The sequence below is a fragment of the Amblyomma mixtum genome, chromosome 3 (assembly GCF_055824585.1).
Source record: "Amblyomma mixtum isolate Tamu chromosome 3, ASM5582458v1, whole genome shotgun sequence".
Lineage (NCBI taxonomy): Eukaryota > Metazoa > Arthropoda > Arachnida > Ixodida > Ixodidae > Amblyomma > Amblyomma mixtum.
The window spans coordinates 258988135-259015188 of NC_143014.1; the positions used below are offsets into that span (position 1 = coordinate 258988135).

The following is a 27054-nucleotide window of genomic DNA, read 5'->3' on the forward strand; positions in this document are numbered from 1 at the left end:
TTTCACATCGTGTACTAGGTGCTACGTACTCAGTTGATGGAAATTTAGGGATGATACAGAATCTTAAAAGTCCCTGACCCGAGTGCATTGTGTACAGTGTGCTTAATTCCGGATGATCCGATGACTTTGTCACTTCATTGCGTATATATACGCACAAGCTGCGAGCAGTGTTGCCCTTCCCACACAACGCAGACTCCGCAATTCCTAGACTGTGCGCACAAGGAGCAGTGAGCGGCGGCATGTGGCCGTAAATAAATACTGCCAGTCGTAACCGAATCTCTGTGAGTACATTTTGCATGCTGCTTGATACCGATTTTGTTTGCTTTTGAGAAGATACGCAACTTGGGATTATGCGGTTTTTCTGGCGACCTCGTGAAATTCATTTAGAGATTCTACTGCACTAGGCGAAGTAAAAATGCTGTTTTTGGCCTACCAGTTCTAAAGTGGTTCATGGTGCTGTGAACACAATTCATATTACACATTAGCTTTTACGCCTTGATTTACGGACTTTACGCAGTGACCACGAAGGAAGGAGTGTGGCATTGGCTCTCAGCCGTTAGAAAACCTTGTGTGGAAATATATCGTGTCAGTCATCTGAAATGAACCCAGTAGAATTTCTGCTTGCAAAACAAGTAAACGGATATGACGTTTATTGGATTAGTACTACGCAGTGTAAAACATGAAGCCATGCAAGCAGAAATTCTTGTATTGATTTACATAAAATGTGTGCATTTGTTTAACTAACCTATTATGACAGGATTGGGTCGAGGCTTTAATTGAGACTTTGAAAAAAAGGTCAGAGTTACACTGTGGACCTGACAGTAATTGTATAATTAATATTCCGCATTGGAATTTCGTTTTGCTGTCCAACCCTGCCTTGCTGCTTACCGAAACGCTGTCTACTGTTACTCTTAGGATTTTGAATCAGTGTGGACGGTTTCAGTGTTGCAATTTCCGTTCACTCTGCAGAAAGGGGCATCAGCAGCTGTGGGACATCTGCTGCTGCCTGGCACAAACGGCAGCCCTGAGGGTCCAGCGCCTCAACCACCCTACTGGATTGCCAGAGCAGGTACGTTTACTGAAACAGTTAGTACGTACTTAGGCGCTTCCCGAAACATACTAGCGCCATAGACTTGAACCCTTTTGTAATGTCTAGATCCGGCGCATTCGGTTAAGCAGCTGTTTGAATAGAAGAACATGATCTTTCTTATGTCTTCTCTGAAGTGACTGGTCAAGAACAAAGGTGCGAAGCCACGAATTTTGTGCTCAGTATGGGAAGGTATTTAAGCCGCCGTTACTGAGTGAGCGTAGGATCTGATCATCAGCTTTCCGCATTGTTCTGGCTCTGCCCAAGCTTGTATTTCTGTTTGCCAGCCCCTCGAGGCAACGGACTACCTTTGCCAGAAGCCTACGAGCAGTGGCCGTGAGCTGTGCGCTGGGCCTGCTGCAAGGATATCCTACGCAATCTGTTTTGCAATTAAAGCTTTCATTAACAAACCCAGCCGTTGAGAAGTTTCAGGTTAAACTATCCAGAAGAACTAGAGCTAGCGCACCTTTCTGGCATTTGGCCTAACCAAGATAGATCGTTTTGTATTTTTTTCTTCTAACTTCATAGATCGTCTCGGTGCCCTAGAAGTGGTCATCACGCACTGGAGTGAATGGTTTACGACTTCATTGCCACCGCCTATTTTGTAATGTGTTATACACACCACTGCAGACAACTGCATGCGATCCATAAAACATCGGCCTAACGGAACCCTTTCGCACGACTATTTCTGATACGCTTGTCACGCATGTCGATACAGAGCAGAAGACCTGAGATGAGAACCTGGCTTAGGAGTAGCGCGGTGCAAGTGACATCATAATAACACTATCCATCTTCTGCACGTCAACGAAGCCAAGACTGCGCTTAACACAACACCTGATGATTATTCCTGTTTGCTATTAACGACCATAAACCCACCGATACGCGTTGTTGTAATCCTCGACTACACGACGGGGAGTGCAAATGACTTGACGCGTATTGGTGTACACGCCAGTTTGGCCCAGAGAACTGTAGTGAAAAACTTATACACCACTATTACGGACCCTGCAAGATCCTGGAATGAATTCATGGGCTCAAATACAAATTAGTTTCCGACGGAACGACTACCCCTAATGGCAACGAGCGTGTCCAGATGTGAGTATCGTACACTTTAGGGCATTTATGTGCGCTATTGGACACTTCCTTCCACTAATTCAGCTTTTTTGTTTTCAATTATTGTTGAAAGCACATGCTCAGTGTTAATTTAAGAGTGGTTACTGTTGCAATTGCAATTTCAGTCATAGTCAGCGCAAGAGAATCCTTTGAAGAGTTCAGTAGGGTAGCAGTTTCCAGGTCCCCGTCTTCCTCTGCTGCTCCGGTGAAAAAGAAAAGTTAACAAGCCCAATATATTGTTGTGAAACGTCAATAGACCAGACGCAGTGCTGGGGATCATTTGACAATCATGTGGGTGCAAATAGCGGATGACCGATGATGCCAAGGCAAAACCTCTTCCACAGAGCGATTCTCAGAATACTCCCCGAAATTAAATGGGATGACTCATGTTGTGGGAAAAGATAATTGGGTGATAAAGATAAAAGAGCCCTGGGTGGGACTCTTGGGTTTCCTGTGTGCCCCTCTCCGTACGCAACGGGAGAGCACAGTTGGCACATTGTATATTCATTAGGAGAAGAGTGACAAAAGTGGGGTATACTAAACTGGTAGGCGTGTCTCCTTGTATAGGAATTTTGGTACCTGCTGCACCTTCCCTGCAAGTGCCGGTTCTCCCTGTTGACTTTGTTGATGTATTCTCGGTGCAGGGCATCGGCGTATTGGAGTGGTGCTGGGCCCAGGTACGTGCTTCGAATGTGTGCATTTCCTCTTTTTTTTTCTGCTAAGCATTTCTGCTGCAATTTCAGATTTTTTCTGATGTCTGTCCATCTAACATTGGATTTTAGTTTCACATCCGTCCGTCAGAAGTCCTGCCAGGTCGATATCATTTTTATAGATTTCAGTAAAGAATGGGACCTCGTCTCCCGTCCTAAATTAATTCCCAGGCTTCAACAAGTTGGTCTTCCTAGCGCCATAGTTAATTGTAGGGGTGTGCGAATATTCGATCGAATAACACGGTATTCAATATTCGCTTCGAACCGAATTCTCGGTATTCGAAATTTCGAAGTATTGTCTCGCGCGAATAGTGTTACTGGGACGCTTGCCCGCTTGCTTTATGTGGTTTCGGTTCCAGTATTGCCGCATAGATGGCTTTTTTTTATCGCGCTTTCAATGCTCTGGGGTCAGTCAGTACGCAAATCACGATCAGGTCGGGGTGCGAACCCAGCGACAAACGAAAGGTAAGGGCGACGCGCTCTTTCAAAAGATCCTGCGTTCTGGTCGTCTTCGAACCTCCGCACTAAGGCTGCTATAAGCCGCGTCGCTGCCACCGTGTCGAGGCAGACGCAATGAAGGAAGAACATATCCGACAGTTGTCTAAGCTTCAAAACAAGAAACCTCAGTTTATTGTCAGCGAACCCTTTATATACTCTGGCTGGCGGTGACGTTATCGATGAGCTCGGACGCCGCAAGGATTTGAACGCGGGCATTGCTCTGCCGCGTTCATCCCCCCCCCCCCCCCCCCCCCGCCTTTTTTTTTTCCAGTTGAGCTGCGGAAAAGATTATCTGATAGGACAGATGCGACGATAAACACGCAGCCCTACCGTGCTCTCGCTTCACCCAATCAGGTGACGAATCGTGCGTACCGAACATGGGCGACCGTTCTCGGCAGCATTGAAGCAAGTCATCATATTACCGGCGGAGGCGAGAAAACTTCAGCGGCAGCGCGGGGACTCGATGTCACCGAAGTGTATACTTCCATGGGAAGGGCGCATTTAGCGTATGATAACGCCAAGCTTATTGTGCACTCCTGGAGGATTACTGCCGTTAACGCTTGGCATTGGGGAGGCTGCGGATGTATATGTGACTGCCGAACTTCAGTAGAACGAAATGATCGCATCTATCTATGACTGGCATCTTTTCTTGTTATTCTGACTGCTTGCGCATTGGTGGGAATGGAACGCCGTCGTAATCAGGGCATTGAGCCATCTTCGGTGGTGCGCCGCACTCCGTCGTCGCAACTCGAACACTCCGGTACGTTGGAGGCTCGGAGCATTCTTGGAAGCGCGATGCTAGGTGCTGCTCGGAGGTACTACAGGGCCCACAAGGCGCTAGTGGTGGGAATGACGTTTTGCTTGCGGCGCTGGAGTTTTGTACAGCCGCTTCCATTCTTGCTAGTCTGGGAATGTAACCGGAACGATGTTCCCATCCTTCAGCTTGATAAGCGAAGCAACGCTCCGGCAAACAGCAGCGGCGAGCTGCTAGCGAAACGCAAAAAAAAAATGCATCGTGCGACACGTCTTGTCAGAGTGACGGCATAGGCCAGGAAGAGCGCCAGTTTGCCGCACTAAACCCAAGAGAGACAGAGCAGCATGGAGAGCAGAGCCGACAGTTCGATACGAGCACCCCTCGGATAGCGAAATCTCCTCCGGCCGCAAGGTGATGGCGATGCATTTGAGCCATGGGCGGCGCATCCCGAACGCTCTGTCTCCGACAGTACGGCCAAGCTATCGGTGCTGTGGGAGCTTTGGATACGCGATGGTGTGATGCTGCCAGTGCTGCTAGGAGGTCCGGTCAGCCTTTGTTCCATTTTATTATCTTTGGACACAGCAGTCCCATCGGCATAACCGAAAAGAAGGCGCAATCTAAGCCAATAAGTGAGGATCCTAAACTATAGAAACGCAAGTGGCAAGTCGGTGCACCGAACGTGATTGCCTAGCTCAGTGTTGGACATTCGACTACTGGTCACCGGTAGTTCAGAATGTCCTTTTTTTTTTCATTATTGTTCTCAGTGCTCTTGCTGCAGTGTAGTGCAGTTACTCCTATGGTTTCAGTTATTGGTTGTACTACTGGCACCGTTCTGTTATACTGTCATTTTTTGTATTTTATGTCTAATTTCTTATTAGAAAGCAGGCGGTATTTTTATGTGCTATAACTTTTTATTACCAAACCGGTAAAAATTATTCTTAACTCACTTTAGGTGCTCTCTTCAAATTTTGAAGCATGGTTTTAAATAAAGCCTCAGTGCAGTATGTAATGGCATCGTGTGTTAGGAAAATAAATTTTTTTGGAAATGCCTACTGTCATTCAGCCTTTTTTTTACTGCCAGAAGTACTATTCGAACTATTCGCTTCGAAATTATTCGAAGAAAATTGCTATTCGTTTCGAATTTGCTTCGAATCAAAAAACCACTATTCGCACACCCCTAGTTAATTGTGGTTTAGCTTGCTATCTATCCAAGTATAATTTGTTGACAATTATTCAGATAATGTTGCTGTCTCTTGTGGTGTCTCCCAAGGAAATATTCTAGCTGTCCTGTTTTTTCTGATATGTAATGAGATTGTTAAAGGTGTCCTCATCCTGTTCAAATCGGGCTGTTTAGAAATGGCTCTGTTTTGTTTAATGTAATTACTTGTTGTGAATACCTGGTCTCACTTAAGTATACTCCAAAGAATATTCTCGATTGGGTTATTCAGTAGGACACGAGAGTCCCACTTGCTTCGAGTGCTGGCAAAAGGTAAACTACGTCCCTATGAGGCACACTTTTGTGTGCTGTATACTAGTACATACAATGGAACATCATTGAGCGTGTTTTTATGTTTTTTTGATAGGCCTCTGTTTAATTTCACTTTCACATTATTTGTTCTCAGTTTTCCATGCAGAGAATACAAATATGACCAGGACATGAAGTGCGGTGTACCTGACTGGGCTCTAAACCTCAAGCTTTGTCAGTTTGAAATGTTTGGAAACACCGCAATTCCCTTCTAAAAAACTAAAATACACATTTAGAATGCACCGAGTTCTATGCAGCAATAAAAAATAAGCACTACTAAGAGCACATCGTAACAACTGACGTGAGATACATTAAGTAGGACAACAAATACAGTGAAAGCTCGTTAATTCAAAACTCGATAATTCGAATTTTCGGATAATTCGAACTACACTACTTGGTCCGGCCAAGCTCCATAGAGATCTGTGTATAAAAAAGCCCGTTAACTCGAAAGCGAGTCTGTTCCGTTATGGATAATTCGAACTACGCGCCACCGCGTCTGGGCAGTTTGGCACACAGCATGTGGCCAAAAAAAAAAGCACCTACTCCGCATAGTTAGACGCTGTGTACGTCCTAAACGGGGACAGAAGATGGAACTAGATAAAACCTTGGAAGAGTGGGTAAAGCTTAAATGGCGCCATCACTGGCGCGGTGGCCGGCGCGGTGGCACCGGAGGGAAGGGGTTGGCGACCGCGCTGGCGGCTGCCTACCCTCTTTTTCCGCGCAACCTCGGGAACTCGCAACTAAATGCTCGTTAATTCGAGCCCTGTTAATTCGAAAATACGGATAAGCACTGTCAGCGCGGCCCCAGCCAACGCCCATGAAGGCTATGACTTGGGAGGGGCGCTACAAATTACGAGCGAAAAACTTTTTTCTTTGCGAGTGTCGTCCATGCTTCCACCCATCGGTCGGTCGCCAACGGAAGCACGCGCTGAGCCGCGAACAAGACGCCGGCACAAGCGCTGGCACTCTGCCAAGTTCGCTTCCCCCTTGCTGGAGCTAACGTCAAAAGTGATGTTATCGCTGCGCAGCATCTTGGCGCGCCGCCAAGAAATGCGTTGGGGGCCGTGACGGTGCTGAAAACGAGGCTTGCACAACTGAACAAGCGCTGGCACTCTGCCAAAGTTCGCTTCCCCCTTGCTGGAGCTAACTTCAAAAGTGATGTTATCGCTGCGCAGCATCTTGGCGTGCCGCCAAGAAATGCGTTGTGGGCCGTGACGGTGCCAAACGGAGGGAGCGTTAACGACTGACGCTTTTTTTTTTTTTTCAGATTCTTAGGCAAAAATCGGGGGTGCGTGGGTTCATTATGTGAGTGGGTTCGTTAGGCGAGTAAATACCCTACATACACCATAATGCAAATGGTTCTTGTCGGTTTTTTCGCCGCCATTCGATAATTCGAACATCGGATAATTCGAACGTTTTTCCTGGTCCCGTGAAGTTCGAATTAACGAGCTTTTACTGTATATATATCTTCTAAAAAGTGCTCTTAGTTAAAGGTTACAGTACTAAATGGAAATTTATGAAATAAAATACAACACTGATGACATGATGGTACAACAAATAACTCGGAACACATTGAGTAGAACAATACAACTGGGATGAAAAAAGGGATCATTTCTGTATGATCTGCGTGTTTTTCCAAATATGGCTTGATAGTTTGACGACGCTCAGTTTGGTGGAAACAAAAAAACTCAAGTTGAGCTTTTAGGCTCTTTTCATTTTTCAGAGCCCCATGATACTTCCTGAAGCAAAATGCAGCTGCACTGTAGTGTTCCTCACTTTGAGCCGATGATATATATTTAATGTAGTGTTTTTGTCAGTCGAACGTGTATTGTATTTGCCACGTTTGAAAACTAGTGAAGCATCCCTAGAAAGTATCTTTTGGAAAAAAGTCGTATTCGTACCACTGAGTACGTACTTATTCTCAGGCTTTGCTTGTACTTGCCCAGAGAAGTAAAGCTGCACTGCCGCTCGTTCTGAAGTGGATGAATGATTGCGATGCCAGCATTTTGTCTAGCCATCTCTGTGTAACTCTGTATCTTCGAGAAGTTTGCCATGACTCAGGGCCAGTTCACTCCCTTTCACATCATGTGCTAGGTACCACGAACCTCGGTTGATGCAAATTTAGGGATGATACAAATTCGGGAAGTTCCCCGACCTGAGTGCATTGTGAACAGTGTGATTAATTTCGGATGTTCCGAAGACTTCCTCACTCCATTACGGATATGTACGCGCAAGCTGCGAACAGTGGCGCACGGCCCACACATCACAGACTCCGCAATTCCTAGTTTGTGCGCACAAGCAGCAGTGAGCGGCGACATGTGGCTGTAAATAACTACTGCCAGCTGTAAACAAATCTGTGCGAGTACATTTCGCATGCTGCTTGATACTGATTTTTTTTTTTGAGATGATACACAACTTGGGATTATGCAAATTTGCTCACGACCCTGTGACATTCGTATCGAGATTCTACTGCACCAGGCGAAGTGAAATGCTGTTTTTGGTCTACCAGTGCTCAACTGGCTCATGGTGCTTTGAACACAATTCATAATACACAGTAGCTTTTAAGACTTGACTTAGGGTCTTTACACAGTGACCACGAAGGAAGGTGCTCAGTATCTGCTCTCAGCCGCTAGAAAGCCTTGTGTGGAAATAAATTGTGTCAGGCATCCGAAATGAACCCAGGATTCCTTGTTGCCTTTAAGCTCAATGTCAGATACCACATTTACCTGAATGTAGTGCTAAGAATGGTTGTAATATGAGGTCGGCTTTAAATGACACGAAACAGAAAAGGAACGTACACGAATGTTATACGAAGGACAAAACTGCAGTACAGTGAAAGCTCGTTAATTCGAACCTCGATAATTCGAATTTCGGATAATTCGAACTACACTGCTTGGTCCGGCGAAGCTCCATGGCTTGGTCCGGCAATGCATGGCTTCATGTTTTCCATTGTGTGGTACGACTGCAATAAGCATAATTTTCGTTTACTTGTTTTTGCAAGCAGAAATTCTTGTATTGATTTATATAAAATGTGTGTATTTGTTTCCCTTCTTATTATGACAGGAATGAGTCAAGACGTAAATTGAGACCTTGAAATAAAATGCTGACTAACACTGTGGAGCCGACCGAAATTGTATAGTTAATAATCAGCATTGAAAAATCTTTTCTCCATCCAACCCTGTCTTGCTCCCTATCGAAAAGCTGTCTACTGTTAATACTACAAGTCTGAATCAGTGTGGCCGTTTCCGTTCATCCTGCAGAAAGGGGCACCAGCAGCTGTACAGCTCGAGGACCAGCTCAAGGGTGCAGTTGTCCTTGGCCTGAGCTCTATGGAGAGCTTTGCAGTGAGTGCTGCCAATGTTTGGTGTACAAAAATCTTACAATTCCTGTGCATGGCTTGGCTCTGGTTGAAGTTGGAGGCATTTTCAAGTGCAGGCGTATGAAAAAAAAATGTCCAGCTTTATTCTTGTTTACTTGCCACATTTACCCAAACACCAACATCATGGCAAAAGTTGTAGTCTGTGTCCATTAAACAGCTGAATGTTGGATAGACAAATGGTCGGTAAAATTTACCTTACGTTCACGTGTGACTGCTGCACTTTTTTTCTGCAGTTATGACACACTGTGGCCATTACATGGGATCATCACGAGACTTGAGATTAGCGGTACTCCGATTATGCAGCCCATTTTTTTATGCTGTGACACAAATTAGCTGAGCTTCGGTAAATTCTTCTAATGCATACTGCAATGAAAGTATGAATGATAAGATGCACGCCAGACGACTGGCACGAATAAACTGTGTATATTAAAATGGGTTGCTAGGTCAGTTTACAGGCAAACGTCTCGTAATTATAAGTCAAGATCAGGATCCTCCAAAGGTCTGGCACTCAGCTGATATTAATGATGCCTGGCTCTATGCGTGCGACCCATGCCCGGCAGTATGAGGTGGTGCTCCCCTGGCTGTGTGTCCGTGCACTTTACTCTCAAAGGCTTTGCAAAAATCAGTTTTACGTTCATTTTAATGTCAAGTTAATGTGCGCTGCTAAACTGGTAACAAGGCTAGGCCTTTTATTGTAAACAATGATTACAGTGGAACCCTGACTATGCGTCCCCCGTTCACGGGAGGGCCTTCATGTGAAAGCATTTTTTTTTGTTCTCACTTCATTTTTATTTAAGTTGCCTTAGTCAGTTCTGTAAACCTAATCTTTTGGCTTATGCGATTCAATTCCTGTGAATTGCCTTTTTTTTTCCTATTTCTTTCCCAGTCGCAAAGCGTTTGCTTGGATTCAGAAGTTAACTCTGTTTCGAAACTATTTGAAGAGAATAACTATTTCTCTTTGTGTTCGCTTCCAACTGAGAACCGACTTATCACACTTGCCTACACCAGGCTGCTCTTGACTCAGCTGTGCTTCCCGCACTGCTGTCCGCCATGCGCTCACTCCCTCGCACTGAGGGGCATTGGCCGAGAACTGGAGCCAGAGGGCTGCGTGGAGGGAGAGCCATTCCTAAGCAGCCACGTGCACACAACCGCCAGCCTATATTCAGCTGAGGAATCTAGGCAGTGGCATGGCCACAATCACAGCACGAAGCGGATGTCTGAATAGGAGAAGTGACAAAGGCCCACTGATTCCTTGAGGGAGTGAACTGTATCCCTATGCTGCCTGATCCCACCTTCTGATATCGGCATGGCAGACTGTGAGCTAATGGGCTGAGCTTTGGGAATACGTACTAACTTGCTTGTGGATGTGCTGTGGAATGTGCCAGTGGGGGAATCTGAAAAGCATTTTTAATTGCATTGCAGTGAAGTTTGTTTTATCATCAGTGCTTTCCTTGCACCATCTCTTGTTTCCACCTCAATTTGTTGTAAAACATATGTGTTCATAAATTCATGCCTTGGCATAGAATGCAGCCTATGACAGCCACTATAAAAGCATACATTATAAGATTGCTGTTTGAGAAGCTTTGAGTCCACATACTTAGTCGTGTAAATACATCAGTTAACACCGCCCCCTCCCCCCCAAATAGCACGTCACGCGAGAAAAGAGAAGAACATGCCCGTGGGCACATTCCACTCTTCTGCTTCAGTCTTTAGAGCTCTTTGCTTCAACTGGCGTGCCAGTGTCGATGCATGGCATTGTGCTCTACAGTTTCAGGAATAGAAGGGCACCAACAGGGCATGTTTTCAGGGCTGGTTGGTTTTTATCGCTCATCCAGACTGATGGGTCTCTGCGAATTCGGTGAATAGAGCCAAAAAATATTACCTAATTATTCCTGAAGGCATTGCGAAACTGTAAATGCCTAGGGAATAAAAAAAAATAATCTAAGATTGCTCAAGCATTTTCTTATGTGGCTTTAGCTCCAGTGCTTCTTTGCTGAAATGCTTAGCCAGAAGTTCTGTGTGGCGATCCTCCGAAACGTTGGTACAGCTTCTACCTTTGTAGTATTCTGCGATGCCTGCGTGGTCGATTGGAATACGTCCCCACCGTAAAAGGAGCCATCTTAGCAACTTGCAGGGCAGAAGGAACGAGTGGGTCATAGTAAAGTTTGAGGCATGCAACGTGCACCGTTAAGTGGTTGTAGTGATGATGGTTCAAAGAAGACTCATTGGCCTCACCAATATAGTAGTTTACTGTGGTGGTTTGCTGAATATTTTATCTAAATATTTGAAGGCGCCATCAACCACGGGTCACAAAATTTCGTTGCCAAACGTAACATTATGAATGATTCACAGTATTTGATTTTGAAGAAAGGTCTACAGAAAAAGCACTGCTAACAGTTAAATAGAAAATTACAGTGGAACCTCGATTATACGTCCCCCGGTCATGCGACGACCCGCATTTTACGACGAATTTGTGCGGTCCCGGCAAAACCCCCATAGAGACAATGCATTAAAAACCTCGGTTATACGATGCAAATTTTAGAAGGACCCCGCTTCGTACGACGGCTGGCTCGTACCGTCCGTCAAAAAAGGCCGTCAGCAAACGCAGGCCGGGATGTACCGTATTTTCGCGATTCTAAGCACCCCCCCTATTTTCGGAAAAAAATTTCTGAAAAAAAAAAAAAACTGCATGCGAATCTAAGCACCCCCGTTTTTGCGGGGAAGAGAGCGTTGCCGAGGCCGCCAAGTGCACTTGCTCTCTTTTTCGTCGAGCCTGTGCAGTCGGAGTCCCAAGGAGGCGCGGCCTGCGTGTTGTCGTTGGGACTGAGAGAAGGATGAAAAGGAAAGCGCACGGGCCCGCCTACTGGCGTGAGCCAAGCCACCACCGCTGCCGAGGAGAGTTAAAAGATCAGAGGAAAGATAAAGAGAAAAGATAAGACGCGCGTCCCAGCAACAGATGCGTCTGCAGGAGCCGACGCTGATGAAAAAACAGATAAGCGGGCGAGGCCGCGCTCGCCCAAGCGAGTACAGAGAGCGAGTACAGAGGCGTCCACGAGTACAGAGGCGTCCACGGCGCTTTTTGTAATGGAAGTAATGGATGCTTGTGCCCCACGATAAAACTTCCGAAGTGGACAACGATGCAGAGGTTTGCGCTCCCATTCCTAGTTACGCGGACGTGTTGCAGAGCGTCGACAACATCCGGCGCTTTGCTTGCGCGCGCGACGATGTTGGCGACCTACTGCCAGACGTGGCAGCCCTTGAAAGAAAGTTGATGCGCCGAGGTTGGGCAAAGGTGCAAAAAAAAAATTACCGATTTTTTTAAACGGTAATAAAGATTTTTTTGCAAATCTGTTTCAAACAAATGCTGGGTTTTGTCTTTTTTAATCTGATTGGCGTACTTGCCGCGGGCTTGAAGCCGGTCAACAGTTTTCGGCGCAAGGCCGAGCGCCACTGGCCGCATTCTTTGATTTTCGATTATACGACACCCGGATTATACGACGGTTTTGCGCGGTCCCCTGAACGTCGTATAATCGAGGTTCCACTGTATTGATAACATCGGAGCGAGAAAATGCAGGCTTGCTTGTTTTTAGACTTTGTAAATGCTTTTCACTGCGTTTATCGTATTATTCTCCTCCACTATCAACTGTTATGGTGTGCATGGAATTTCCGCAGCCCTTGTTCGATAGTTATTTCGCAAACAGTTTTCAGTATGTCCACATATACTCCAACGATTCGTAGAAGCTCCACATCACAAAAGGTGTGTGCCACAGGACTCGGATCTTAGGGCCGCTTCTGTTGATAACTTGTGTTAACGATATATTAATATGACAGATTCATCAGACGTGGTAATGTATACTGGGGACACAAACAATTTTTTTCAGTGATCCAGCTTTGGGCCCGCTTGAAGACAAGGCAAATGCGTTAACCTTCTAACTCACCTTCCCTCCTGGTTGCATACAAACAGACTGTCTTAGATCTTTCGAAGACGCTCTACCTAATTTTCAGGCCTATTAACACTATAGAAGGGTATCTGCTTAATGTTTATTCTGGTTACACTGCGATTTAGAAGACTTTCCAGTCACAAATTTTTTGGTGTTTGGTGCAGCGAGACGCTATGTTGGAATACACATAATTTGAAACTTGCTGCCAGTCTGAGCAGAGCGGTTGGCTCCCTTTACTGATTGGCTGGCGTAATACCTACGTTGCCAAAGATATCAATGAACTAGGCACATTTACTCCAAAATCTTTTACTGCATTCTCGTCTGGGAACTGCAACTTCTGGTAATTACAAAAAAATTAATAACGATGCAAAAGAAAGCATTGAGAGCAGTTGGGGAAATCACAGCCGACCACAGAACCTCTGGACAATGCCATTGTTCATCAAACGCAGTATTCTGAAGGTAGATGAGATATATTTGTTCAGACTATTTGAACATATTCACAAAAACTGATCATACGCTTTTATTTTTGATAATTCTTCCTTAACAGAGCACTTCAGAATGCAGCAAAAATTGGTTCTTAAAATCTGGTCTTATTATAGTAAATGGACACTATGTTAACAAGCTCTTGCAGCCATTAATAAATTACCGCCACTTCATTTCAATTCTTCCACATCAAGGTCCAAAGAGAACCTTAAACAATACTTAATAAGTAGTATCATTCAGTTTCCGTAATATTTCGCTCGAGATTTCCTTGCAGTTACTGGGTGCTTTCCATGATTCATGCTACTTTGTTAGGTTGTTCTGTCTACTTTATATAGAAAATTGAGTGTTGCAAATTGTTCTGGGGCATCATTGTGTTACAACCTGCATATACAATCTCTTTTTTTTCCCCTAACTTTTATTATAAATAAGGTAGCATGTACAAATAAGATTTTTTCCTTTCTTTTTTTGCCACTGTCTCGCAAACTGTATACGGGTGCAGAGGCCTTCGTCAGGCAAGTCAGCCTTTTCTCTCAGCTTCCCCTTTTCCATGGAAAGAGAATAAAGAATTGGATCAAAGTGAACGTGGTGAACCCGTGCTAGCGGTGATAAACCAGGATTGGTGTAAGGAAACCAAAGCCAAGCGAGCGTCGGATATGATGGGCTTGGGTTGGTGCTTTCCTGGCTGAGTTTTTGGTGCTGAGTGGTGAACGAATGCTGAAGCTGGCGGCATTCTTCAGTGTGCGGATGGGCTGCGGAAAGGAGACTAGTTGCAGAGGCATCTGCTATACTGGAGGATGGTGTCCATGGTAGACGTGGGCTCGCGACCTCAAAGGAAGAGAAAAGACAGAGAGGAGCCTGTCGTAGTATCCATAGCCTTATTGCAGTTCTACGTGACAAAAGGAAGGGCCTATTCCCACTTTTGATTAAGCAGAGCCAGTGTACATGGCGAGCATGTTGCATAGGGTGCGGTTGAAGAGCTCGGTCATGCCATTAGTTTGAGGGTGGCACGCTGTAGTGGAGCGATGAATGATTTTAAGCGCTGCTTCAGCGGCATTCGAAAGAAAAACGCATCCATAGTCACTCTGCAGTTCATGAGGTGTGCCGTGGCACAGAACAAGACGAGGAAGATTGAAGGAGTCAAAATCGTTGGCTGGGGCAGAGGGCAGAGCCCGCAACTCAATTCCGTGAGTGTCTGGGTGGAGCGAAGTGGTAGCCAGCGTGTATTGGAAAGGCTACATAGATTGAAAATACAGTGTCTGCACCTCTGCACCATGATGCAAGAGCTTTCAATGCCAACTAAAAGAAAAATTTCATGAGTGCTTTCAAAAGCAGATCCACCTCCTCAAAGAATAGTCTGACATGGATGAAGGTTGTGTAGAGAAGAGAATTAGTGCTTTTACAGAATAGAAACACCAGTTTTTCCAGTCAGCGTGCGCTGTCCTTTGGAACTCCTCTTATTATTAAACCAAGTGTTCTGGCTGTAGCCAGCTCAGCTGATAGTGCTTACCTCTGCATTTCCTTTCATTAATAATTTTATTGTTTTCTAAGTCTGCCGTATCTACCTTATATAGCTGAGAAAGATTTTCACACAATCCTCTGCCTTGGGACTGGAAATACGGTCAGTGATTGGAGGTAGCAAGCGACATTAGGTGCCTAGTGGAGGCTCTGTGCTCTCTTCTGTAACATGTTTATCAAATAATACAGTTAGGGTCAGCTAGCACGTGGGAATGCAGTTGTTAAAATTTCTCCTAGGAAAGATCAGTATGCGCCGCATTCATACGAAGCTCGGAGATTAGATGTGTCATGTATTCGATATTACGTTTAAAAATTCATAGCATGTGGTATGGGAGTGGTTAGACTCGGCGTAACTGCAGGTAAGCTTTCCTGCCATGACGTAAAACCAACCATATGATTGTAACAAATGTGTGATGCACTATGTGAAGGTGTCAACTTGAGGGCACCATGCTTGTTAGAGGAATATGATAGTACTATATGCAATGAAACGCAAGAAAGGGATTTTGATTTAGGGAAATTTTGCTGAGCAAGTACGGCGGGTGGACTGTGCCGAGTGAACAGTGCTGCGCACTTTTGTGCGATGTCAGTGCACGTTAAAGAATGCCAGGTAGTCAAAATTTCTGGAGCCCTCCACTACGGCGTCTCTCATAGCCTGAGTCGCTTTGGGACGTTAAACCCCATAAACCAAAACCAACTAATCCACTTTTGTATTTGGATGGGACATGGTTTCCTGTGTGCGCCTTTGCGTACGCAACGGGAGAGCACAGTTGGCACATTGGATATTCATTAGCAGAAGAGTGACAAAAGTGGGGTGTACTAGACTGGTAGGCCTGTCTCTTGGTGATGGAATTTTGTCTTATACTTGTTGCACCTTCTCTGCAAGTGCCGGTTCTCCCTGTTGACTTTGTTGATGTATTTTCTGTGCAGGCTCTCGGTGCTTTCGATGTGGTGCTGGGACCAGGTATGTGCTTTGAATGTGTGCATTTCTTTTTTTTTTTTGTGCTAAGCACTTCTAGCTGCAATTGCAGATCTTGTCGATGTCTGTGCAACTAACATTGAATTTTAGTATCACATTCGTCCCTGAGAAGTCCTCCCAGATTGATATCATTCTTATAGATTTCAGTAAAGAATGGTACCTCGTCCCCCATCCTAAGTCAATTCCGAAGCTTCAACAAGGCTGTCTTCCTGACGTCGTAGTTAATTGTGGTTTAGCTTACTATCTAACCTAATGCAATTTGTTAGGATTGACCTTCATTAATATAATGTTCCTGTCTATTCTGGTGTCCCCAAGGATATATTCTAGCTTTCCTGTTATTTTTGAGATGTATAAACATTGTTAGTTTTCTTCATCCAGTTGAAATCAGGCTTTTTGCAAATTGCTCTGTTTTGTTTAATATAATTACTTGTTGTGATTACCTTGCAAATTGCTCTGATTTGTTTAATATAATTACTTGTGAATACCTGGTCTTATTTAATTATATTCTAAAGAATAATCTCAATTGGTGTAATCAGTAGGGCACGTTAGTCCCACTTGCTTCTAGTGCTGGCAAAATGCAAACTTTGTCCCCATGTAGCACATATTTGTGTGCTGAATACTAGTGCATACAATGAAACACCATTAGGCGTGTTTTTAGCTTTCTCTTATAGGCCTCTTTTTAATTTCACTTTCACATTATTTGTTCTCAGTTTTCCATGTAGAGAAAACTAGAATGTCGGGGACAAAAAGTACAGTGTACCTGACTGGGTCATAAACCTCAAACTTAGTTAGTTTGGAAAGTTTTGAAGCAGTGCAATTTCCCTCTAAAAAAAAATACACGTATAGAATACACAACACTCTAATGCAGCAATAATAAAAAAAGCGGTACTAAGAGCACTTCACAGGAACTGACATGAGATATATTAAGTAGGACAAATAGTATATATATCTGCTGAAAAGTGCTGTGAAAGTTTACAGTACTGGCTGGCTGCCCACTTTCCAGACCAGGACTATGCTTCGCCTGCAGTGCAAGGCATTGGCCGTGGCCTGGTGCCAGGGGGACTGCAGATTCCTAGGCAGCCACGCGTCCGGCCACCTGCCTACATTAAACTCAGGAAGCCAGGCGATGACATGTATGGCAAGGGTGAGTCTTTCCTTGGTGGGCGCACCTGTCATGGAACATGAAAGCACCAGAGGGGGGTGCAAGTGCAGTGTGTTGCGTAAAAGGCAAGCGGCGACGGTAGGTGATGTGATATGGTGAACTACTACTGCTTGAGTGAATTCAACATAAAAAAGCCCACTCAACTCCTCTGGTGATGCAGCGATGGCGTAGAGGTAGAGCATCCGCCTCACGTGCAAGAGGACTGGGATTCGAATCCCGGTGCCACGCAATTCTCCACCGGATAAAAAAAAAAAACTCCACGTGTCGATGGAATTGCATAACCAGGCTTGGAGTGCGGCCTGATTTCGGTGACCAGAACCGACAACGCACTTCCTCACCAGAACAGGATTTGGCCACCCTGGTGTAGTACTTGGCCACAACCTTCTATGATCAAACCAATTAACCCTCGGCCCTCAGTCCCCAGTGGGTGCGGAGCAACTGACCAAGGCGCCGGTCAGATCTGTGACGCAGCGGAGGGTGCTAAGAATCTCTGGCTCCGGACAGGCCGCCATTGGAAACTGAACCTGGCAATGTTTAACGCAAGAACCTTATCAAGTGAGGCTAGCTTAGCAGTGCTATTGGAGGAATTAGCCGGTATTAAATGGGATGTCATAGGGCTTAGTGAGGTTAGGAGGACAGATGAGGCGTATACAGTACTAAAGGGCGAGGATGTACTGTGCTATCGTGGATTAGCAGATAGGCGAGAACTAGGTGTGGGATTCCTCATTAATCGGGATATAGCTGGCAACATCGAGGAGTTTTACAGTATTAACGAAAGAGTGGCAGCTAGCGTAATTAGCCTTAATAAGAGGTACAAGCTGAAGGTGGTGCAGGCCTACGCGCCTGCATCAAGCCATTATGACCAGATAGTTGAAAGCTTCTATGAGGATGTGGAATCGGCAATGACCAAAGGCGACTTTAATGCAAAGGTAGGTAAAAAGCAGGCTGGAGACAAGGCGGTAGGTGACTATGGCATAGGTTCTAGGAACAGTAGGGGAGAGTTATTACTAGAGTTCGCAGATAGAAATAATTTACAGATTATGAATACCTTCTTCCGCAAACGAGCAAACAGGAAGTGGACGTGGAAGAGCCCCAATGGTGAGACTAAAAATGAAATAGACTTCATACTGTGTGCACACCCTGGCATCGTAGAGGATGTGGAGGTCCTCGGTAAGGTCCGTTGTAGCGACCACAGAATGGTAAGGTCTCGTGTTAGCTTAGATTTGAAGAGGGAACGGAGGAAACTGGTGAAGCGATAGGCTATTAACGAGTTAGCATTAAGAGGGAAGGTAGAGGAATTCAGAATGTCGCTGCAAAACAGATTTTCCGCTTTAACTGAAGAAGACGATCGTAGTGTTGAAACAATGAATGATAATCTTACAGCTATCGTTACAGAGCGCGCCGCAGAAGTAGGTGGTAGGATGGTTCGACAGGATACCAGCAAGCTATCTCAGGAGACTAAAGATCTGATTAAGAAATGCCAAACTATGAGGACATCTAACTCCACAGACAGGATAGAACTAGCAGAGCTATCGAAGTTAATAAGTGAGTGCAAGGTAGCCGACATAAGAAAGTTTAACATGGAGAAAATCGAGCATGCTCTAAGGAACGGAGGTAGCCTAAAATCAGTGAGGAGAAAACTGGGCATAGGTAAAAACCAGATGTATGCGCTAAAAAACAAACAGTGCAATGTCATCAGCAATATGGATAAGATAGTTGAATTAGCCAAAGAGTTCTACACAAATCTATACAGTAGCGAATGTAATCATCAAGTTACTGAGGGAGGCAGTCGAGCACAGCAATGGGACATCCTGCCAGTAATGAAGGAGGAAGTAAAGAAAGCCTTAGGAGGAATGCAAAGAGGGAAAGCAGCTGGTGAGGATCAGGTAAAAGCAGATTTGTTGAAGGACGGCGGAGAGATTGTGCTACAAAAACTAGCCACCCTGTATACGCAATGCCTTGTGACCTCGAAAGTACCAGAAGCTTGGAAGAACGCTAACTTTATCTTAATTCATAAGAAAGGAGACGTAAAGGAGTTGATTACAGACCAATCAGCTTGTTGTCCGTTGCCTACAAGGTATTTACTAAGGTAATCACTAGTAGAGTCAGGACAACCTTTGACTTTAGTCAACCAAATGATCAGGCAGGCTTTCGTAAAGGATACTTGACAATAGACCACATTCACACTATCAATCAGGTGATGGAGAAATGCGAAGAATATAACCAGCCCCTATATATAGCCTTCATTGATTACGAGAAAGCATTTGACTCAGTGGAAACCTCAGATGTCATGCAGGCATTCCGGAATCAGGGTGTAGAAGAGTGTTATGTGAAAATATTGGAAGATATTTATAATGATTGCACAGCTACTATAGTTCTCCATAAAGTCAGCAATAAAATTCCAATACGGAAAGGTGTCAGGCAGGGAGACACGATCTCGCCAATGCTCTTCACTGCCTGCTTGCAGGAGGTATTCCGGTGACTGGAATGGGAACAGTTGGGATAAGAGTTAATGGAGAATACCTGAGTAATTTGCGATTCGCTGATGACATTGCCTTGCTAAGCCACTCGGGACAACAACTGCAAAGCATGATCAGTCAGACAGGCAGAGCAAAACGGTGGGGCTAAGAATTAACATGCAGAAAACCAAAGTAATGTTCAACAGCCTAGCAAGGGAACAGCAGTTCGCAATTGGTAGCGAGGTGCTGGAAGCAGTAAGAGAATATGTCTACTTAGGGCAGGTAGTGACCGCAGATCCGGATCATGAGAGGGAAATAACTAGAAGAATAAGAATGGGGTGGAGCGCATATGGCAGGTTCTCTCAGATCATGATTGGAAGCTTACCAATACCCCTGAAGAGAAAAGTATACAACAGCTGTATCCTACCGGTACTCACCTATGGGGCAGAAACGTGGAGGCTAACAAAGAGGGTTCAGCTTAAGTTAAGAACAACGCAGCGAGCTATGGAAAGGAAAATGATAGGTGTAATGTTAAGAGATCGGAAGAGGGCGGAGTGGGTGAGGGAACAAACGCGGGTTAATGACATCTTAGTTGAAATCAAGAGGAAGAAATGGGCTTGGTCAGGGCATGTAATGCGAAGGCAAGATAACCACTGGTCCTTAAGGGTAACGGAGGGGATTCCAAGAGAAAGCAAACGTAGCAGGGGACGGCAGAAAGTTAGGTGGGCGGATGAGATTAAGAAGTTTGTGGGAATACAGTGGCGGCAACTGACAAAAGACAGGGGAGAGGCCTCTGCCCTGCAGTGGATGTAATCAGGCTGATTATGATGATGATGACTACACAGAAATTCATCAAATAAAATACAGGACTGATGACGGGATGGTGCAACTCAGAACACATCATGTAGAAGAATACAACTTGGAGGAAAAAAAGGGATCATTTTTGTGTGTTCTGTGTGTTTTTGCAAACGTGGGTGGACAGTTTGACGAGGCCAGGTTTGGTAATAAAAAAAATGTTCAGTTTGAGCTTTTAGGCCCTTTTCATCTTTCAGCTGCCTCATAATACTTCCTGAAGCGATTTTAGTTCTAAAGCAAGTTGCCTTTTCAGATTTGACTTGTGCAGTTGTTGACTGAAAAATGGATTTGGCTTCTAAAATGCAGCTGCACTGTGGTGTTCCTCGCTTTGAGCTGATGATATATCTTTAATGTAGTGCTTGTGTCAGTCGAACGTGTACTGTATTTACCACATTTGAAAACTGGGAAATCATTCCTGGAAAGGATCTTTTGGTAAAAATTTGTATTCGTACGAGTGAGTATGTACTTACTCTCGGGCTCGGCTTGTGCTTGCACAGAAAAATAAAGCTGCACGGCTGCCGTTTCCCAAGCAAATGAACGATTGCGACACGAGCGTTTTCTCTAGCCTTCTCGTTGTAACTATGTACCTTCAAGGAGTTTGCTGTGACTCGGGGCCAGAACTCTCCCTTTCACATCGTGTACTAGGTGCTACGTACTCAGTTGATGGAAATTTAGGGATGATACAGAATCTTAAAAGTCCCTGACCTGAGTGCATTGTGTACAGTGTGCTTAATTCCGGATGATCCGATGACTTTGTCACTTCATTGCGTATATATACGCACAAGCTGCGAGCAGTGTTGCCCTTCCCACACAACGCAGACTCCGCAATTCCTAGACTGTGCGCACAAGGAGCAGTGAGCGGCGGCATGTGGCCGTAAATAAATACTGCCAGTCGTAACCGAATCTCTGTGAGTACATTTTGCATGCTGCTTGATACCGATTTTGTTTGCTTTTGAGAAGATACGCAACTTGGGATTATGCGGTTTTTCTGGCGACCTCGTGAAATTCATTTAGAGATTCTACTGCACTAGGCGAAGTAAAAATGCTGTTTTTGGCCTACCAGTTCTAAAGTGGTTCATGGTGCTGTGAACACAATTCATATTACACATTAGCTTTTACGCCTTGATTTACGGACTTTACGCAGTGACCACGAAGGAAGGAGTGTGGCATTGGCTCTCAGCCGTTAGAAAACCTTGTGTGGAAATATATCGTGTCAGTCATCTGAAATGAACCCAGAAGAATTTCTGCTTGCAAAACAAGTAAACGGATATGACGTTTATTGGATTAGTACTACGCAGTGTAAAACATGAAGCCATGCAAGCAGAAATTCTTGTATTGATTTACATAAAATGTGTGCATTTGTTTAACTAACCTATTATGACAGGATTGGGTCGAGGCTTTAATTGAGACTTTGAAAAAAAGGTCAGAGTTACACTGTGGACCTGACAGTAATTGTATAATTAATATTCCGCATTGGAATTTCGTTTTGCTGTCCAACCCTGCCTTGCTGCTTACCGAAACGCTGTCTACTGTTACTCTTAGGATTTTGAATCAGTGTGGACGGTTTCAGTGTTGCAATTTCCGTTCACTCTGCAGAAAGGGGCATCAGCAGCTGTGGGACATCTGCTGCTGCCTGGCACAAACGGCAGCCCTGAGGGTCCAGCGCCTCAACCACCCTACTGGATTGCCAGAGCAGGTACGTTTACTGAAACAGTTAGTACGTACTTAGGCGCTTCCCGAAACATACTAGCGCCATAGACTTGAACCCTTTTGTAATGTCTAGATCCGGCGCATTCGGTTAAGCAGCTGTTTGAATAGAAGAACATGATCTTTCTTATGTCTTCTCTGAAGTGACTGGTCAAGAACAAAGATGCGAAGCCACGAATTTTGTGCTCAGTATGGGAAGGTATTTAAGCCGCCGTTACTGAGTGAGCGTAGGATCTGATCATCAGCTTTCCGCATTGTTCTGGCTCTGCCCAAGCTTGTATTTCTGTTTGCCAGCCCCTCGAGGCAACGGACTACCTTTGCCAGAAGCCTACGAGCAGTGGCCGTGAGCTGTGCGCTGGGCCTGCTGCAAGGATATCCTACGCAATCTGTTTTGCAATTAAAGCTTTCATTAACAAACCCAGCCGTTGAGAAGTTTCAGGTTAAACTATCCAGAAGAACTAGAGCTAGCGCACCTTTCTGGCATTTGGCCTAACCAAGATAGATCGTTTTGTATTTTTTTCTTCTAACTTCATAGATCGTCTCGGTGCCCTAGAAGTGGTCATCACGCACTGGAGTGAATGGTTTACGACTTCATTGCCACCGCCTATTTTGTAATGTGTTATACACACCACTGCAGACAACTGCATGCGATCCATAAAACATCGGCCTAACGGAACCCTTTCGCACGACTATTTCTGATACGCTTGTCACGCATGTCGATACAGAGCAGAAGACCTGAGATGAGAACCTGGCTTAGGAGTAGCGCGGTGCAAGTGACATCATAATAACACTATCCATCTTCTGCACGTCAACGAAGCCAAGACTGCGCTTAACACAACACCTGATGATTATTCCTGTTTGCTATTAACGACCATAAACCCACCGATACGCGTTGTTGTAATCCTCGACTACACGACGGGGAGTGCAAATGACTTGACGCGTATTGGTGTACACGCCAGTTTGGCCCAGAGAACTGTAGTGAAAAACTTATACACCACTATTACGGACCCTGCAAGATCCTGGAATGAATTCATGGGCTCAAATACAAATTAGTTTCCGACGGAACGACTACCCCTAATGGCAACGAGCGTGTCCAGATGTGAGTATCGTACACTTTAGGGCATTTATGTGCGCTATTGGACACTTCCTTCCACTAATTCAGCTTTTTTGTTTTCAATTATTGTTGAAAGCACATGCTCAGTGTTAATTTAAGAGTGGTTACTGTTGCAATTGCAATTTCAGTCATAGTCAGCGCAAGAGAATCCTTTGAAGAGTTCAGTAGGGTAGCAGTTTCCAGGTCCCCGTCTTCCTCTGCTGCTCCGGTGAAAAAGAAAAGTTAACAAGCCCAATATATTGTTGTGAAACGTCAATAGACCAGACGCAGTGCTGGGGATCATTTGACAATCATGTGGGTGCAAATAGCGGATGACCGATGATGCCAAGGCAAAACCTCTTCCACAGAGCGATTCTCAGAATACTCCCCGAAATTAAATGGGATGACTCATGTTGTGGGAAAAGATAATTGGGTGATAAAGATAAAAGAGCCCTGGGTGGGACTCTTGGGTTTCCTGTGTGCCCCTCTCCGTACGCAACGGGAGAGCACAGTTGGCACATTGTATATTCATTAGGAGAAGAGTGACAAAAGTGGGGTATACTAAACTGGTAGGCGTGTCTCCTTGTATAGGAATTTTGGTACCTGCTGCACCTTCCCTGCAAGTGCCGGTTCTCCCTGTTGACTTTGTTGATGTATTCTCGGTGCAGGGCATCGGCGTATTGGAGTGGTGCTGGGCCCAGGTACGTGCTTCGAATGTGTGCATTTCCTCTTTTTTTTTCTGCTAAGCATTTCTGCTGCAATTTCAGATTTTTTCTGATGTCTGTCCATCTAACATTGGATTTTAGTTTCACATCCGTCCGTCAGAAGTCCTGCCAGGTCGATATCATTTTTATAGATTTCAGTAAAGAATGGGACCTCGTCTCCCGTCCTAAATTAATTCCCAGGCTTCAACAAGTTGGTCTTCCTAGCGCCATAGTTAATTGTAGGGGTGTGCGAATATTCGATCGAATAACACGGTATTCAATATTCGCTTCGAACCGAATTCTCGGTATTCGAAATTTCGAAGTATTGTCTCGCGCGAATAGTGTTACTGGGACGCTTGCCCGCTTGCTTTATGTGGTTTCGGTTCCAGTATTGCCGCATAGATGGCTTTTTTTTATCGCGCTTTCAATGCTCTGGGGTCAGTCAGTACGCAAATCACGATCAGGTCGGGGTGCGAACCCAGCGACAAACGAAAGGTAAGGGCGACGCGCTCTTTCAAAAGATCCTGCGTTCTGGTCGTCTTCGAACCTCCGCACTAAGGCTGCTATAAGCCGCGTCGCTGCCACCGTGTCGAGGCAGACGCAATGAAGGAAGAACATATCCGACAGTTGTCTAAGCTTCAAAACAAGAAACCTCAGTTTATTGTCAGCGAACCCTTTATATACTCTGGCTGGCGGTGACGTTATCGATGAGCTCGGACGCCGCAAGGATTTGAACGCGGGCATTGCTCTGCCGCGTTCATCCCCCCCCCCCCCCCCCCCCCCGCCTTTTTTTTTTCCAGTTGAGCTGCGGAAAAGATTATCTGATAGGACAGATGCGACGATAAACACGCAGCCCTACCGTGCTCTCGCTTCACCCAATCAGGTGACGAATCGTGCGTACCGAACATGGGCGACCGTTCTCGGCAGCATTGAAGCAAGTCATCATATTACCGGCGGAGGCGAGAAAACTTCAGCGGCAGCGCGGGGACTCGATGTCACCGAAGTGTATACTTCCATGGGAAGGGCGCATTTAGCGTATGATAACGCCAAGCTTATTGTGCACTCCTGGAGGATTACTGCCGTTAACGCTTGGCATTGGGGAGGCTGCGGATGTATATGTGACTGCCGAACTTCAGTAGAACGAAATGATCGCATCTATCTATGACTGGCATCTTTTCTTGTTATTCTGACTGCTTGCGCATTGGTGGGAATGGAACGCCGTCGTAATCAGGGCATTGAGCCATCTTCGGTGGTGCGCCGCACTCCGTCGTCGCAACTCGAACACTCCGGTACGTTGGAGGCTCGGAGCATTCTTGGAAGCGCGATGCTAGGTGCTGCTCGGAGGTACTACAGGGCCCACAAGGCGCTAGTGGTGGGAATGACGTTTTGCTTGCGGCGCTGGAGTTTTGTACAGCCGCTTCCATTCTTGCTAGTCTGGGAATGTAACCGGAACGATGTTCCCATCCTTCAGCTTGATAAGCGAAGCAACGCTCCGGCAAACAGCAGCGGCGAGCTGCTAGCGAAACGCAAAAAAAAAATGCATCGTGCGACACGTCTTGTCAGAGTGACGGCATAGGCCAGGAAGAGCGCCAGTTTGCCGCACTAAACCCAAGAGAGACAGAGCAGCATGGAGAGCAGAGCCGACAGTTCGATACGAGCACCCCTCGGATAGCGAAATCTCCTCCGGCCGCAAGGTGATGGCGATGCATTTGAGCCATGGGCGGCGCATCCCGAACGCTCTGTCTCCGACAGTACGGCCAAGCTATCGGTGCTGTGGGAGCTTTGGATACGCGATGGTGTGATGCTGCCAGTGCTGCTAGGAGGTCCGGTCAGCCTTTGTTCCATTTTATTATCTTTGGACACAGCAGTCCCATCGGCATAACCGAAAAGAAGGCGCAATCTAAGCCAATAAGTGAGGATCCTAAACTATAGAAACGCAAGTGGCAAGTCGGTGCACCGAACGTGATTGCCTAGCTCAGTGTTGGACATTCGACTACTGGTCACCGGTAGTTCAGAATGTCCTTTTTTTTTTCATTATTGTTCTCAGTGCTCTTGCTGCAGTGTAGTGCAGTTACTCCTATGGTTTCAGTTATTGGTTGTACTACTGGCACCGTTCTGTTATACTGTCATTTTTTGTATTTTATGTCTAATTTCTTATTAGAAAGCAGGCGGTATTTTTATGTGCTATAACTTTTTATTACCAAACCGGTAAAAATTATTCTTAACTCACTTTAGGTGCTCTCTTCAAATTTTGAAGCATGGTTTTAAATAAAGCCTCAGTGCAGTATGTAATGGCATCGTGTGTTAGGAAAATAAATTTTTTTGGAAATGCCTACTGTCATTCAGCCTTTTTTTTACTGCCAGAAGTACTATTCGAACTATTCGCTTCGAAATTATTCGAAGAAAATTGCTATTCGTTTCGAATTTGCTTCGAATCAAAAAACCACTATTCGCACACCCCTAGTTAATTGTGGTTTAGCTTGCTATCTATCCAAGTATAATTTGTTGACAATTATTCAGATAATGTTGCTGTCTCTTGTGGTGTCTCCCAAGGAAATATTCTAGCTGTCCTGTTTTTTCTGATATGTAATGAGATTGTTAAAGGTGTCCTCATCCTGTTCAAATCGGGCTGTTTAGAAATGGCTCTGTTTTGTTTAATGTAATTACTTGTTGTGAATACCTGGTCTCACTTAAGTATACTCCAAAGAATATTCTCGATTGGGTTATTCAGTAGGACACGAGAGTCCCACTTGCTTCGAGTGCTGGCAAAAGGTAAACTACGTCCCTATGAGGCACACTTTTGTGTGCTGTATACTAGTACATACAATGGAACATCATTGAGCGTGTTTTTATGTTTTTTTGATAGGCCTCTTTTTAATTTCACTTTCACATTATTTGTTCTCAGTTTTCCATGCAGAGAATACAAATATGACCAGGACATGAAGTGCGGTGTACCTGACTGGGCTCTAAACCTCAAGCTTTGTCAGTTTGAAATGTTTGGAAACACCGCAATTCCCTTCTAAAAAACTAAAATACACATTTAGAATGCACCGAGTTCTATGCAGCAATAAAAAATAAGCACTACTAAGAGCACAT

At 45.1% G+C, this 27054-nt stretch overlaps 1 protein-coding gene across 3 annotated transcripts in view; it reads left to right on the forward strand.

Moving 5' to 3' along the window:
• Window positions 1–9017, forward strand: part of LOC149354537 (uncharacterized) — a 45752-nt gene extending 36735 nt beyond the window's left edge. The window contains exons 7-9 of one of the 3 annotated variants that reach the window (XR_016291338.1): window positions 970–1069; window positions 2842–2874; window positions 8945–9017. Coding sequence is in view for 1 of the 3 variants with exons in the window: in XM_089583389.1 (XP_089439515.1) it covers window positions 970–1028 (59 nt within the window). In the remaining 2 variants the exon portion in view is untranslated. Of the gene's footprint in view, window positions 1–969; window positions 1070–2841; window positions 2875–8944 lie in introns of those variants that run through there. The other 2 variants (XM_089583389.1, XR_016291336.1) reach the window with 2 other exon arrangements.
• The last annotated feature ends 18037 nt before the right edge of the window (window positions 9018–27054 follow it).